This window comes from Sturnus vulgaris, chromosome 2, assembly GCF_052056855.1.
Source record: "Sturnus vulgaris isolate bStuVul1 chromosome 2, bStuVul1.hap1, whole genome shotgun sequence".
In the NCBI taxonomy this organism is placed as follows: Eukaryota; Metazoa; Chordata; class Aves; order Passeriformes; family Sturnidae; genus Sturnus; species Sturnus vulgaris.
In genome coordinates, this window is record NC_142244.1 from 26,081,500 (window position 1) to 26,097,475 (window position 15,976).

General features: G+C 44.0%; 1 protein-coding gene across 4 annotated transcripts in view; it reads right to left on the reverse strand.

Moving 5' to 3' along the window:
* Positions 1-12,543: 12,543 nt before the first annotated feature.
* The window catches only part of IGSF11 (immunoglobulin superfamily member 11), a 112,465-nt gene continuing 109,032 nt past the window's right edge, over positions 12,544-15,976 (reverse strand). For all 4 annotated transcript variants that reach the window (XM_088158975.1, XM_088158979.1, XM_088158977.1 and 1 more), the window contains exon 7: positions 12,544-15,330. In XM_088158975.1, the coding sequence (XP_088015101.1) occupies positions 14,880-15,330 (451 nt within the window). In that variant the 3' untranslated portion in view covers positions 12,544-14,879. The remainder of the gene's footprint in view (positions 15,331-15,976) is intronic.

A 15,976-nucleotide genomic window follows, 5' to 3' on the forward strand; every position in this document is an offset into this window, starting at 1 on the left:
GAGAAAGCTAGTCTTAAAATGGGGCAGTGAAGTGTGGAACAGAATTTGGAGAACCACCAAAGAGAGGATAGTTAGGGATATTTCCATATGAATCTGAAAGCATAGTCATTCAAGGTGTAGCTAGCATTCTCCCAGCAGGACTTGTTAGTATTAGAAACATTAAGGTGCTATGGATTAATGGCATAAAGTCATGCTCCACCCAACTACAAAGTATTTCCAGGCCGATGAACTTTTTATACCTCTAATATATAAACACCCTTGTTAAATAGCAAGGTTTGAGTTATATGTTTCTTACAACCTTGGTGAAATTTGATCACAACTCTCCCTCTCAGTGAATAACATTGTAGAAGCAAAATGACTCTCAACTGGCTGCCACACACAGGCCACCACCCCATTTTTGTTCTTAGTTACTGCAATCAGCAATAACAACTGATTTCAAACCTTAACTTCTCTGAAAAGCCCAGGGACACTGCTGGCATCCAACTCTCATGGAAACCATACCATGTCCTTTCTCAAACATGAGCTTATACCACACTCCCTCTGCAATGACATTAGCAGTGACATTAGCAGTTTTACATATATTTTTTCTGAAAGTAACAAGGTTTTTTCACAGATTGACATATAGCTCCCACAGCTAATCCTGAAATGCTTTCTAACACCATAAACTATACATATTACATGAGATTAGTGCTAAAAAAAAAATCACTGTAAATCATTTATTCAGTAAGTTTCATATAGATTTTTTATTATTATTTGTGAATTGCAAACTGCAAGCCAAATTCTCAAATTCATTCATTAGTCAAAATTGCCCATTAATTTCTCCTGCAGATTGTTTTTGCCCTGCAAGCCATTCATGGACATTTTGTTATAAATAACCTCAATTCAAGTAAACATATGCCAAAACTGAAATTTTCTCTTTTTATGATGAAAAATATTTTTGCTCCTTCCCATGAAAAGCATACATTTTCTGTGAAAATATTGCATGTAAATCCCATAGCAAATATTTACCATCTTTCTTTTTTGCCAGATGGTGTCAAAGGAGGTCTACTACAGGCTGAATAATAGTTATACACATCTCCAAGATGCCATGGGAAAGGTATTTGCATTCATTGTACGAGAAAAGCCCTGATGCAGACCCCTCAGAACACATACAAGTTAACAAACCCATCTCTGGATCTGTATTACCTTGAGCTTTGACTATGAAACACATTAAGCTCAATAAGTGTATCCAAGATGCTGCTTACCATTATTCTCTCTCTCAGCCTTATGCTGCAAACACCTCTAAAACCGTTCTTCACAAGTTCTCTTTCCCCTTGGCAATCCATTTGACACAGTTTGCCCTTACCTTGACAACCCACGTTCCACCTACTTGTCTCCACCTGTGTCTTAACATAGCTTTCTAGGAGCTGCTTTGCTGAAGCCTCTTGAGTAGTCAGTCTCTCACCTTTTCCAAAAGGCTCCCGGGATCAAAGAAGATTTCCTGATCCCTTCTGCAAAGCTGCTTTTGCCATTCTACAAATCTGTCCTTAGACGAGGTTTGCCTTTCGAAGGTCTCCTCTCAGACACCTGTGAGCATTTCTCTGCTCCTCCAAACACACTGACATTACTGAATAGGAAACTACAAAGACGCACAAAAAATGTGCCCTCTCATTCTTCTTACTGTCTGTCTTATGGCATCCTTCAGAGGAGCAGGCTCTAAACTCCTTGCAAAAACTTCCATGGCCTTTTTCTGTCTTTAAAATTTCTACCACTTTCATCATGATAATAAACAAACAAGCAAAGAAAAAAAAACAAAAACAAAAAAGCAGTACTTCACATAGGATGGAAATTAAACCACCCTTTGTATTGCAGCAGGAGCTTTTAAAGACTGAACAGCAAATCCTCATCACAGCGGGGAAGAAAAACAGGGAAAAACCTGTACCTGGGTAAAACTACTTTGGTAGGAATTTATGGAGGTAAAATATTTTTCCTTTCTAAGGGTAAAATTTAATCAAATTTCATGGGTTTTACTTGCTGGGACACCATAGGCTGCTCCCCAGGAATAGCTGTGAGTATTGTCAAAAACAAACAAACTGAACTAATCTGCAAACAAAAACCACGATATTTTTTAATAACCTGGAAGGAATTGTGCACTTCTTCGAATTGCACTGCTTCCCTCTGTGTACTGCCTGCTGCCACCTCAGCCTTGGAGCAGCTCAGCACAACCCTTGACCCAGGCAGCCCTTTCTCCCTAACAAAGCAGGACAGTAACGGATCCCAGCTGGAAGTGCATGTGCTACTCAGTCTCCTTCACGCCTTTCCAGGAAACCTAGATGATTTTTCCTCTCTGACATTGGCCTTAAAATACATGAAGGTTGCACCCCAGAGTTCCAAGTTGTTCCTACGCAGCAAATGAATTATTAAAATTAGAAGGGGGAGGGAAAAAAAGTGTATTACTAGTACCTATCTTATTTGATTTCATTTTCCCCCTCCCACCCTTTCCTTTGGAGCAATGCGAAACGATAAGAGCAGGGAGAGATTTCGCTTAAATTGGGTTTACAAATAGCCCGGCGATTAGAAAATGAGATGCATATGATGCATATTAAGGCGTCACCGCCGCGCAGCCAGATGCCTTGGGGGTTTGGAACGCCGCCGGGCCGTGGGGATCAGGTGCAGCGTACCGTCAGTCGGGAGGAGGCCGGGAGCTGCTGGAGACGCAGCTGTCAAGCGCTGGGTGATGCTGCCCCCCGACGGTCCCTTGCCCGCAAGCGGCTGCTTTTCGTTACTCCTTTTATTTACTACCCTCCTTGAGCTACAGGTGACATAAAGGCTATTTATATCTCAAGTACATCCTTCTAGAGGACGAGTGGATTTGGATGTAGATCTCATCATTAGGGATTTCAGGGGCTTTTATTAGCATTTTGTCAAGGGATGTGATTCTGCCCCTCTACTCTGCTGTTGCAAGACCCACCTAGAATACTGTGCCAAGCTCTGAGGCCCTCCACATAGGAAGGATGTGGACCTGTTGGAGCAAGTCCAAGAAAAGACCACAAAAATAATCAGAACACCTGTTCTCTGAAGGCAGGCTGAAAAAATTTGGTTGTTCAACCTGGAGAACAGAAAGCTCCAGCGAGATCTTATAACAACATTCCAGTACCTAAAGGGGGTTACAAGTGAGATGGAGAGAGTCTACTTACAGTGCCGTGATACGACAAGGGGGAATGGCTTTAGACAGAAAGAGTGTAGAAATAGTTTGTAAGTTAGAAAGAAATTTTTCACAGTGAGCAGAATGAGACACCAAGCAGGTTGCCCAGAGAAGCTGTGGCTGCCCTTGGAAGAGTTGAAGGCCAGGCTGGATAGGGCTATGATCAACCTGGTTTAGTGGGTGATGTCCTTGCCACAGGCAGGGAAGTTGGAACGAAATTATCTCTAAGGTCCCTTTCAATCCAAGTCATTCTGTGATGCTGTGATTCACACAGAAATCCTGCACTTTGGAAGCAGGACAAAGCCCAAGAGATAAGCCTATTGCACAGGTACCATTTTCACTACAAGGTGTGCTGCCACCATCATTGAGTTACAGACGTGTGTCCAAGACTATGTTGTCCTCTGAAGAGATGGAAAAACAAAGTCAGTGGGTACTGGTGAAATCACTGAACTTACCATCTTTATAACTTGTCAGCCATCACTTGAGTTCCTATAGAGATCCACACGGGGGCTAACTGGACCTCATCACACTACTGGGAAAACTGGGGGAGATGAAGGTAATTGGTAGGAGACAGAAGATGGATGAATGGAGGAAGGATGAGTGAAGTAAAAACCCTCAGATTTGAAAGACAGAGTGAGGAAAAGGAAACTGAACAAGAGACTTCAGCTACATGGACCGCAGAGGACAGGACTAAAGGTTAAGGGGATAGGGAAAAGAGAGAAGGATTGGAAGAGAAGAAATAGACTCCACAGAGAGGAAACTACCCTTTTCAGCAGTAGAAGAGACAAAACTGAGATGGGGAACAAAAGTTCTCTCTGAGGCAAACACCAAGAGAGGATAAAGGGATAGAAGAGGGGAAGAGATGGAGAAAACCAGAGAGGCTTAGGTCTGGGAGCAGGAGGTTGAGGGAGTAGGACAATGTGCCTTTGGAAAGTGGCTTGAAAACAGAGCTGTCTTGGGAATGCAGCATATGAGGAGCAACAGCACTGATAAAGATGCAGCTGCCCCTGTCTGTCACTGTGCAAAGGAGCTGCATTCACTGTGAAGGCTCTCAGCAGCTGTTTTCACCAGCTTATATTGAGCACACTCCATGACTGCAAGTAACCAACCTAGTAGGAAGCCCTTAGTGCTGCAGCAACCATGAAGAGCTGCCCAGGCAGGCAGCAGACCTGATGCTTCTACCTAGTATTCTGGAAGAAAGCCGAACCACCAGTTCAGCATTGATAAAGTCCTGGCACAAGTTTACAGAGAAGATTAGGTTTTGTGCCACTCCAAAGAGCAGCAGTGCTCCTTCTGTTAGCAGAGCATGTCTTAATACCCACCTTCTACTGCCCAAAACCATTGTATGGTCACTTTTTCAAAGTCATGCAACATGGCAACCAAAGCTCTCTCTTTTCTACATGGAGCACCAGAAACAGAAAACCCTTAACTTACTTTTTTTTTTCTCTGATTAGCAAAGCAGGTTTGTCTTTCCATTCAGGCTTGAAGAGGGCTCTGGGGTTAGCTGGGAGCCCAGAGATCCCAGCCATACCTGGGAGGGATAAGACTGCTTGCCAGATGTACTCTAACCCCAGCCCTGCTTGTGGAGATAAGACACAGCTCTCCTGTGCTTAAAGAATGCCCCTGGGACTGAGTTTTCTTGGTGCTAAATAAAACCAGCCCTCCCCCAGAGCTTTCCAATCCACTGGATAAAGCCAGATATGCAAAGGTTACTACAACTGAACTAAATCCTGTCTAGCATCTCGTAAGAGCAAATTCTAATATGGCTGGTCATCTACTTTGAAGAGCTTCAATGCCAATAGAGGATGTGAATGGACTAGGCAGTTCCTTGAAAATATAGGTTAGGATTAAAGAAAATCCCAGCTTCTGAATACAAATCAATGAGAAGTACAGAGTTCTGTGTAATCCTAGCATATCTTCTCCACAGATCTGGCAGAGTTGACACTCAGAGCTGGATATGTGCATATGAAGAAATATGTAGATTATAATTCAAATATAAAATTCTTACAAGGAGGTCAGTCAAAACCAATGTTGGAAGCATTCCCTTTTATTCTTGTCCCTAGTAAGACCATGTACTCTCTGAACAGATATCTTTAAGAGCAAGCTAACCATCTTTCAGCAGAGGATTAAATATTGTTAAACCTCTTAGGTCAGACACTGGGGGGTTGTGTGTGCACATGCACATGAGCATGTGTGTGTAGATTATATGGGGGTTTTTTATAAGCCATTCTCAATCCTTCTCTTTATGATTGTATCTGTTTTCCAGGTGGTGAACAAAAGTCTCAGTGAGACTAGAGCTAATATTTTCACTCTCAGGCTCCTCAATTCAGATTAACCACAGGTCTGTCTCTGATATGCACTCTCTCTCTAGGCATCCAGCTATGGCTCTCCAGGATGGGTGCCTGCATTCCCATTTACCTCAGGTAATGCAGCAAATCAAAGACAAGCTAAGAGTAGAACCCAATCTGACTAGAACCCCAGCAGCACGTCTGTTTGATCACAAGTACCCAATGTATTTGTCTTCATTTAATGTACTATTTTTTCTATCCTCTTGAGTAATTTCATTCCCTTAAAGGATATAAATCACATACCTGCAAAGGAAATAATTACTTAAAGAACAGTTATATTTAAGCTTTAAAAGGGAGTTTGGATTTTACTCCCTAGTCTCTGAGATGTGACTGGTTTGTGTATATAAATTGACTTAACTATATGAAGGTGTTTTATGGCTTCAATACCATCTGGCCTCCAAACCAGTGTTCCATACACTGGGGTGCTACTGTGGGTGAATACCCTTGCTGCAAGTTAACTTAAAGCTGCCTTCATTCATTTCCCCTAAAGTGACCTACCCTGCTCTCAGCCCCAAATGCATGCTTACGCACACATTGGGCTTTGCCCCAAGTTAACTCAATAAGTTTAACATCTCCATTTCATTGTGTGCCACTCTCAGGTGGAAACAAGCTAACACACATTTCTCTTTAATTCTCTAAGTCACACTACAATTTCCTATTGTCCCTGATCTTATTGTTCATAAAGACAGGACAAAATGTAGGAGTGGAGCGATTCCCAATAAAATAGCATTGACTTCAAAGGTATTGACAGTAGTGAGCGTTAAAGGTAATCTGTTAGTAGGAAAAGGAATACTTTTCCTGCTTATTAAGTATGGCTTAGCAGCAGAAAAACCACCAGAAGCTTTAAATGAACAATTAAAAAGACATGAAAGAAAGTAATACGTTGGGAAGAATCATAGTGACAATGTTTTAAACAACTTAGCCGTTTAATGTTGTTCTCTCCCACTAATACCTAGTATGGCAGTTGCATTCATGAGGTGTATTCTCTTTCCTCTGTGCTTCACTCTAACAAGCAATGGACTTGCTCTGAATAACACAAGTAATGCTGAGAGTTCAGTTTATGAGAACTGAAATACGAGGCAAAGATACAAGATCACTGCATCTACAAGACAGTCACCCATAACTTCCAAAAACCTTTGGAAAAGAAAAGAAAAGAAAAGAAAAGAAAAGAAAAGAAAAGAAAAGAAAAGAAAAGAAAAGAAAAGAAAAGAAAAGAAAAGAAAAGAAAAGAAAAGAAAAGAAAAGAAAAGAAAAGAAAAGAAAAGAAATCTACAGTCCAAGGATATTTTGCAGCCAAAATGAACCAATTTAAAAGAGGCAGAGACTGATTTGATAAATTTTAATGTAGACCTTGAACTCTGTGCTTAGAAATATGACAGAGCCATCAGGAGCTGCAGCTCCCTCCCAGCCAGTGGACAAGGAACTTCATGTCATTTGAGGGAAAAGTTAGAATCCTGTAGGTCTGGCATGCTGAAAAGCTACCAGAAAAGCCCTATGGGCTGAATGTTCTTTATTTGACTGACAAGAATAGAAATGAGGCCATGACATGGAAATCCTGATTATGAGCCGTGTTTCAGGGAAAATAGTATTTGTTGAGTAGGTGAACTTTCAATTGTGGTTTGGACTACTTCATACACCATCTTTAGTAAACACAGATCTGGGACCAAGTTCTGATTTCTAATATCCCCGGAGTCCACTGCCTGGGGCTGGAGGTGGCTCTTTGTAAAGCGAAAAGCTTTGGAGTATTGGTCACATCCAAAGTCTATTAGGGTCATGTTTCCTTCTTTCCATCAACACGTAGCTGAAAAGAAAATCAAACTTGGGACGTTTGCATGTAATCACCTTGCCTTCTGAACCAAAGCCTCACTGGACTTGAATGAGCAAATACTTTCCTCACTTATCTGACCCCAAACTCTGTATATCTTTGCTGTTGCAACTGATCTGGCCCATTAATGCCTATGGATATGGTTGCTTGTTTCACAAGGTCGGTAAATCTTGGAATCCCCAGAGCTGGCTAACTGCAAAGTTAGTTTGCAGTGATTCTTCCACCGGGTGCTCTCCTAAGCTCTGAAGCGTTGTCCCGGTGTGGAGGAGCTAGAAAAGTCAGCCAGGCAGCTCCTCTCAGCCTCAGCAGGGCAGCAAGACAAATTTAAGTCAGCTGGCTGCCCATAAGAAGCCAGTTGCACTGGTGTATGCAATTAAATATGGGGGCAGCAGCTTTTTACACTGTGTCCCATCTGTTCTTTGGCACTGCTCCAGTACCAGCCTATTCCCCATACTTTCGAATTACATCATAACCATTATAACGAGAACGGGAGCTGGGAAGTTAAAAGCAGTTCCTGGGACACAAACTACCTAAACCTCTTCACCACAGCATAGCAGATACCACAGCGCAGAGAGCATGACCTTGAGTGACAATCGTAGGAGAAAAAAAAGAAGTGGTGCTCATACTCAAGGGGCAGAGCACTTTATTCCTTGCAGGATTACAAGGGGGAAAAGCCAACCCAAGAGTTCGCAAGGAGGTGCAGCCAAATGCAAGCAAACTGAGAGGTGACCAGGAGCCGCTGTAGTTTTACATCCCTCCAGAGGATGTCAGCGTAGAACCACCAAAAAAGGGGATCACGGTGACCCAAATCCCCAGGCAGTGAGTGAATTACAATGTGCAGCAGCTCTGCAGATGTAGCCGCAAAGCTCCCCGCCTGCTTTCCCAGAAGTAACCAACTTTCCCTGGCCAGTATACAACTGGTGGAAGGACGGGAGGAACGGCGAAAGCCAGGGCGATTTGGGAGTTATGCAACAGCTTATCCTGGAAAACAGAGGGGATGTGTGCTCTGGGTGACTGCGCTGAGCAAAAGCATGGAGCGTTCTCACCCTTTACTGTCGTGCTTTCAACCTCCTTTGGTGTCTCCGAGTGTGAATGAGCAAGTGGAGGATGTATTCCCACGTAAGGAAGATGAGCAAGCCAAACTCTGGAGATTGTGTTCACACAGAGCAGGAACAGACTGCAGTCTGCAACCGCTGAGTAAGAGCCCCCTGGAGACAGCTGGTGGGAGAACCATGTGCTTATGCACCTATTACTGTTGTTTGTGTCACCAAAAGTTAGTCTTTGATTTGGTACGTATTATTCCCAGCAGAAAACCACAGCTAAAAGAAAGAACCTCTTTCTGTCTATAGCACATTTTTGTAATAGTTTCTATCCCTAATAATCTTAATTTCGAGAGTCTAAAGTCACACTGGATTTTCTATGGAGCTAATTTTAGTCCCTACTACCTTTGGTACTTCATGTGGAGCATAGGGGCAAATGTCCTAGAAGTCTCAATTAAGAAAAGGGGAGACGATCCCAGATGGAAAGGCTGTACCAGTGATGCCAAGCACTAAAAAAAGTCTCTAACCTACTGTGCGACCTCAGAAACTGCCAGAACTTAAAACTGCTGCTGCAACCCAGATCACACACCTTTTGCCTCTCTGAAATGTCCACTTGGAAAACAATCCGGTGATTGCTTGCCAAAGGGTCTTGTGATCATTCAAGAAAAATTAGCTACCTGAAAGAAATTCTGCAGATATTAATAGTATCCAGGAAGATGGGCTCTACCAAACACAGTGGGTTTAAATGCAAGCAAGAAACTACAGACCTTCTGGGTTTTGCTGTATCCAATCCCTCAGCCAATGTTTCTCTTTGAGCATGCACCTCATCTGTTTTCCCATTCAAGCATATAAAATAAAAGCAAGTCATCATCCCTTCCCAAGCGTGATTTAACATGTCCAAATCCAGGACTTGTCCAAGGCTACATCCACTGCTGAAGAATGACTTGCCAGCCAACCACGCAAGCTGCATCTTAATCTCTCTCCTTTACTGCTATTTGTTTTGTGAGGTTGGGGATTTTTGTTTGTTTTTTCATGGATAGATTAAATTTCCTTCCACTCCACTTTCTCATTCAAATGTGTTACAGAGGAAGTGAGAGGAAGGAGGAAATCAGGAACAAGCAACAAGCAGAAAATGGCATTAAAAGGCTTAGAGATGACTCTGATTCTTAGCCATGCCCAGTGCCCCATTCCTGCAGTGCTCTCTACTACAGGGAAAGGAAAAGTGCTTTTTTAGTGGTTGTTGTGCATGGAAACACATCAAGAAAATATGCCAGAGCTCTAGAGTCAGGAAGTCCTGAGACTACCAAGACTCTCCTCCCTAAAAAATAGCATTCACATGTCCAAAGCTCATGCCACACATTATCTCCCACTCCCCCTCCATGGCTGCAGAGGTGACCTAAGAAAACCTTTCTCTGAGCTAGTGCCAAAGCTCAGGAAATGCCTTGCATGTGCCCTCCCTTGCTTAGGAGGTCACAGACCAGGTAAATCTTGGTAACATCCTCAAGGCACATGCAGTGCAGACAGGCAGACATGGAAGAAAGCAATGTGAAGAAAAAGACACACAGTCTTTCACTCTCACTGCTTTCAAGGCTTGCTTTGTTCCTGATGTCTACCTACTCCCCTGCCAAGAAGAGGCATGCCTCAGTGAGCTCAATGACACTACACTCCCTCTCTCAACACCCATATTCCTTGTCTTTACTAACACATCTTGCCTTTCTCATGGCAAGAGCAGACCTGTAACAAGGGCACAGTGGGTGAACACTGTTTTTCTGGCTTCAGGAAAACAAGCTGCGGCAGGATAGTCAGCAGCACTTGGAAAAGCACAGAAAGAAGGGCAACTCAGTCATTGAGAAGCATGACAACAGCTCTGCTCCAGGCCTCTGTTAAACAGAGGCCATGAGTTAATATGAGCGCTTGGGTTTGCTCAGAAGTGAACTTGTGAAAGGCATGTACTTCCTCAGTTTTCCATGTGATAGAAATGTTCAATACCATCATAAGAGAATCTGCTGAACCATTCACTTGGTGCTGGCAGACACAGGCACAGCTCATCCACTTGCTCAAATACCAGTGGTGCAATGGCTGGGAAGATGCAAGTTAAAGTGCAGACACAGAAAAACACTTCCATGCCTGAAATCAATGAGGCTGGGATGCCAAATGATGCTTTCAAGAAAAATCCAGTAACCTGCAAAAGCAATGTACTTGATGAAACCATGATTATCATGAACATTCGTTCAATATAAAATGTATTTTTTTTATTTCCTCTGTCCAGTACCATCGATCACCCAGTTACCTCCTGGGTGTCAACTGAGGCTACCCTGATTTGATGTCCTCTTAATGACGGTCTAAACCATGATGTAAGGAAGACTGATGTCATGAGCATCCCCCATCCTCATGGGAAAACTAGGCAATTTTGGACAGGATACCGTCTGTTAGAGTGGTTTCCACTGGAAAATCATTTGTGTTCCGGCAAGAGTGTGTTGAAGTGCATGCATCTGAGTAATTTTAATATTTTTTTTAGTTCAGATGAACAAGCAGATTGAGTCCAAAAGCTGCGTAAGTTAAAAAAACTTCTGGCAGACTGCAGAGCAGTTTTCCCAAATATTTTTAACTGAGCTCTCATCTACACCAGCCTCTAAAAAGATATCCACTTCTAAAGTGTGAAGCATCCTCTCATGGTTATTTCTGTCTCAGCACTCAAAAGTATAGTTAATCCTTTTTTTAGAGCAAGTTCCCCTCAGATATTCTTTGGTAGAAGGTGACAAAGACATAGGTACCAACATTTAATCTAACATCTATAGCATGCGGTGGACAAACCCTTTGGCATATCTGGGGCTGAAGGCTGTCAGCAAACTCAACAGTTTCAGTGGTGACTTTCACTCACTGCTGCAATATCTTGAACCTCTATTTGTTTTTTAGTGATAAATTAAAATTCTGGAGCACTACCAAGTTATCTAACTGGTAGAATTTTTTTTAGTTATTTGAATTGTAGCAATACCTCACTAGGCACAATTTGCAGGTTTAAACTCCAGCATTCTAGGTGCTGTGCAAACATCATAAATCATCCTGCATCCTAGGAAATTCTGCTCTGGATCAACAAGATATGCAAAAGGATGATGTAAGGAGCAAACCACAGGCAACAGATGGATACTATAGCAGAATACTGACAAGGCTATCATGGGAATAAAATGTAAAGGTGCTATTAAATGTCACATCAAGATTGCACAATCAGAAGTTGATAAATGGAAACATTAAGATTCCTATGAAAATTTCCTGAAAATGGCACTGCAGCTGTCTTATTTACTGTGAGGTCTGTAGTTGAAAATACATTTACAAGAGCATTTGGAAGTAGGTTTTGAAAAATACCCAGGAATGAGAAAGATGCATGTGCAGCAGGGCTGAATTACCACTGCTGTTGATCTGTAGGTTTTTGGTTTTAATAATCACTCTCAGTATATCTGTGGGATTTTAGAGAAGAAATAGAGAAAATGAAACATGGAGAGAAAAATACAAAATCCCAGGCAAAATATCAGGTTGCCCTAACTAATAATAACCTTCTGGTAGCAGCTGTCGACACAGACTAAGAAGTGTATGCTTAATAGCCCCCTTATACCCTGAGAGTGTGAATGCTCAGACACTGAAACTTCACATGCTCTGTCTATGGGGCTCAGCTCTTCTGTTAAATTCCTAACAGTTTCCCCCATCAAACATTCAAATGCCCAAGAAAGTCAGTGACTGCCTTAGATTTTAAATCTCAGATAAACATGCCATGTTTTTGATTGGAAAACCAATATATGAGCAAAATTTGGCAACTATAAAGAAACATTTTCCCACATCACTCAAAGCAGCATAGGGCCTCCCCTGCCAAAAGGCAGAAAATAAAACTCACCTTTGTCTAGAGAGGTAGTGACCTTGCAAGACTGGGAAATTGTACATTCAAGGGCAATGTGTCAGACTATTATGAATGAGAAAAACAAGGCTCTAGTACCAGAGCTCACTACCAAATAGGCTACCCTAATAACATTCAGCTCTTGGTTGCATGGTCACTGCATACTGCAGTTACATCAAGAATAAGTATTAATGGCCAAATTCATTGTATTTAAAGAATTAGGTGGGAGGAAGAAAAAAGCAGGAGCAGGCAGGCAGAAGTTCTTTTCTTATATTAATAAAATTTTATTGAATTCTATACAATTAGAAAGAACAAAGAAAGAGGAACAAACAGTCTTATGAAGGATAGGAGCCAGGGGAGCTTTCCCAGTAAAGGAGGGCGCCTGCTGAGGGCAGTGTTCCTGTAAATGTCACACACACGTTTGTTGTTACAAACGCAGAGAGAATGTGTCTGGGCTTTTCTTTCATTGGATTAGGTTTTTTTCTTACGACATTAGGATTTCTCAAGCCACTCTTCTTCCCCCATCAATCCTACCACCCAGCAGCGAAGTGAGCAGACAGGCAGGAAACAGGATTGCTCCAGTGAAATGTTTGCACACACAAAGCAACCGCCTGCCTGCACCACCAGAGGGGTTTGCACACGTTCTGGATGCAGTCCTGTAGAGGGGGAAAGAAGGGAAATTGGATTTTTTTACCTCCTTTTTATTTTCTTTTTTCTTATTGTTGTTGTTTTTGTTGTTGTTTTTAAGAAAAGAAGGCACAAAATCTCAGCCAGGCTTCAAACCTAGTTCTGATTGGGAGCTCTCAGTTTCCCAAAAAGCCAGTGTGTCCACGTGGGAACCCAGCCCTCACCTCCCCCCTCTTCCTCAGAATCTGTGCTTGCATTTGTACTGTTTAGATAGAAGGCCCTGAACAAGGCCACTGCTAGGGAAAGTAAAGCCGTGCTGGGACAAGGAAAGTGGGGATGAGAAAGAGTCTGTGGGTTTAAACAGACCGTTTTTTTAAAGTGAGAACTATGGAAAGCCACCTGTGACTCCCCACATTGCTTTTCCAAGAGCAGACCTGGAAGGGCTCTGGTGCTTTTTGAGGAAATCACTGTCTTTGCCTGTGCAACTTTTGGTGTTATGCCAAAACACCTATCCAGACATGGCCTCTTTGAACCAGTGCTCTCTAGGAAGCGAAATCCCAGCACTCAGTCCAACCGTCCAAATGCCATCAGATTTCTTCAGAGGTTTCAACTCTTGGCTTTGATTAAGGCTATTTAGTTGCAATAGAAAAAAAGTAGAAGTGACAGCCAAAACCACCTGCCAGGCTGCAAGGAGATGGCAGGGCCACTGACAGATGCCACCAGTACCCAGTACTAGGATGTAGAGGGAATTGGGGGAAGCAGAGAGATAGTGTATGGGCTTCCATTAAGCCTCTGTTTTCTAAAGCAGGAAACAAATCGTGCCAACATGTCTGTGCAGGTGGGAGAGCAGGAATGAAATCTCTGATTCCTGTATGTGAGAGCTCCAAGCACAACATGTGCCCTGCCATGCTGCCCAGCCCTGCATAGCCTGATGAATAAAATCCACCATGCAAACATCAAAGTTGTGGGGTTTGAAATCAGCACCCCAGGGGCAACAGATATATCATAAACCTGCCTGGTGCTCCACCACACCACCCTGCTCCCCTCTGCCTCCTGAATTACCCCAGCAACACCCCAAGAAAAGAAAAGATCAAAGCCCTAGAGCAGCAGAAACAACAGTAGCAGCAGTGGTGCAGCCTCACTCTGCACCAAGTGTCTCAGGGAAAGATGCTCAGGTGGCTGCATCCTCCACAGCTATAAACAGGACTCTGGTGGCACTCCAACCTAGTGGAGGAGAAATATCCAGTCTGAGGATCTGCATGTGTCTATGTGTGTGCCTGTGTGTGTCTGTGTGTGCTGAGGTGAGGGGAAGAACTGCAAAAAATAAAGACAAATGCTTCCCGGCCAGCACCTTCACCCAACAATTCTCTTGCCTGGGCTGGTGGCCGTGCCTTCATCTTGCCCCTCCAGCCTGTCCCATGCCTCCCCACACCTGGCCCCAGTGCTCAGTACCCCCTAATCCAACAGCGGAGCCAGGGCAATGGGAAGCTGGGGCTGCTCTGCCTTCCCTGCCCCAACACAGGTCATCATCCTCTTGGAAACAAAACAATAACAACAGAAAAGAAAATATATATATATATATATCCCATACCTCCCTGAAAGACCCAAATGGATGGGACTCGGTCCCCAGCAAAACAAGCAGGAAATAAAAGCAAAAGTTCCCTCCAAGATCAGGCCCGAGTACATATCCCAGCTGGGGCCCAGCAGCCCGGGAGCATGTCCCGACCTCTCTGCTCCTCTGGCCTTGGCACATCTGTGGTGTCCATTGGCACGAGGAGCTCCAGCAGCTGGAGGGAAAGCGACTCAGACAGGGTTGTCCCACCAGATGGAAGCAGCCTTGAGAGGGGAGGGCAGGTGGAAGTAAGTGTGTGAACCCTGCCACCTTGCTGCCTTTCAGGAAGGAGTAGGGTCTCTTCACCCCAACGGGGATGAGAGACCCCTTGCTCAGCTCTCAGCCACCAGCAAGGTCCTACACCAGGGAGCCAGCCCGGCTCTGGGCGGGCACCATGACGGGGACAGCCCCAATCCGCTCCAGCGTGGCCTGGCTGACTGCATAGGAACGGGTGTGAGGCAGCCGTGGTTTTCTGCTGACTGAACCATTGCTCCGGATCACCTCCTGAGGCGATGGCGCCGTGCTGGCCGTCACCACCAGTGTCTTAGGGGGAGCCGGGGATGGGTGGCCACCATTGACATAGATGGGGCGGGCATTTGTGCTCCCTGAGCGGGAGAAGGGAGGCTGGTGAGCATCATTGCTGTTGCTGAAGCGGGTGAAGGAGTCTGTGGCATGGTTGGCTTTGGGGTCGTTCCAGTAGCGGCTGTTGTAGGTGTTGGAGGAGGTGAGGGTGTCGTTCTCTGATGAGGACGCATCAGTGTGGAACGTCTTTGTGGCAGAGGAACATTTGGGTGGCAGGTCATCCTCCCTGAGAAGAAGAAGGTGTGAGGACACTGGCCCACTTGTCCAATACCCCCACCTCCAACCGCCGTGCTGGGGTTAACACTATCAATTCAAGGAGAAGGACAGCACGAATGCGAATCAGCATTGCTGCTTGGCCTGTTTACTCATTCCTCTCAGCATCCCTACCTCTACGCTCCATGTGCCAAATTTGCCACTGAGGCAAATGTGTCTATAAAGAAAGTCAGGATGTGCCAGACAGTGATAGATGTGACCATAACATCTGTGACCAGAGAATATCACAGCTGTATCTCCAGAGCTTTTCAGCTATCACTGTCTGGCTTTAGGGGTCAGAATTCCCACCACATCTCTCTCCTACAGAGCTAACATGAAGTCACATCCCTCTTGCTGGCAGAGGTGTTGGAATTAGATGACCTTTAAATTCCCTTCAAACCCAAACCATTCTGCGATTCTATGAAGTCAAAGCTCTCATTAAAGGCAATACAGAAAACAAAATCTGTTAAAATTCTTCATTTTCTCCCTCCATTTTCTAAACATATGGACATCTTCCCCTGATCCCGGGGAACAAACCCAAGATTCACAAAAATTAGATTTCCAATTCCACTCCTGTCAGCCGCAGCTTTTTCTTGGAGGTCCCCATCACCAGCTTTCCT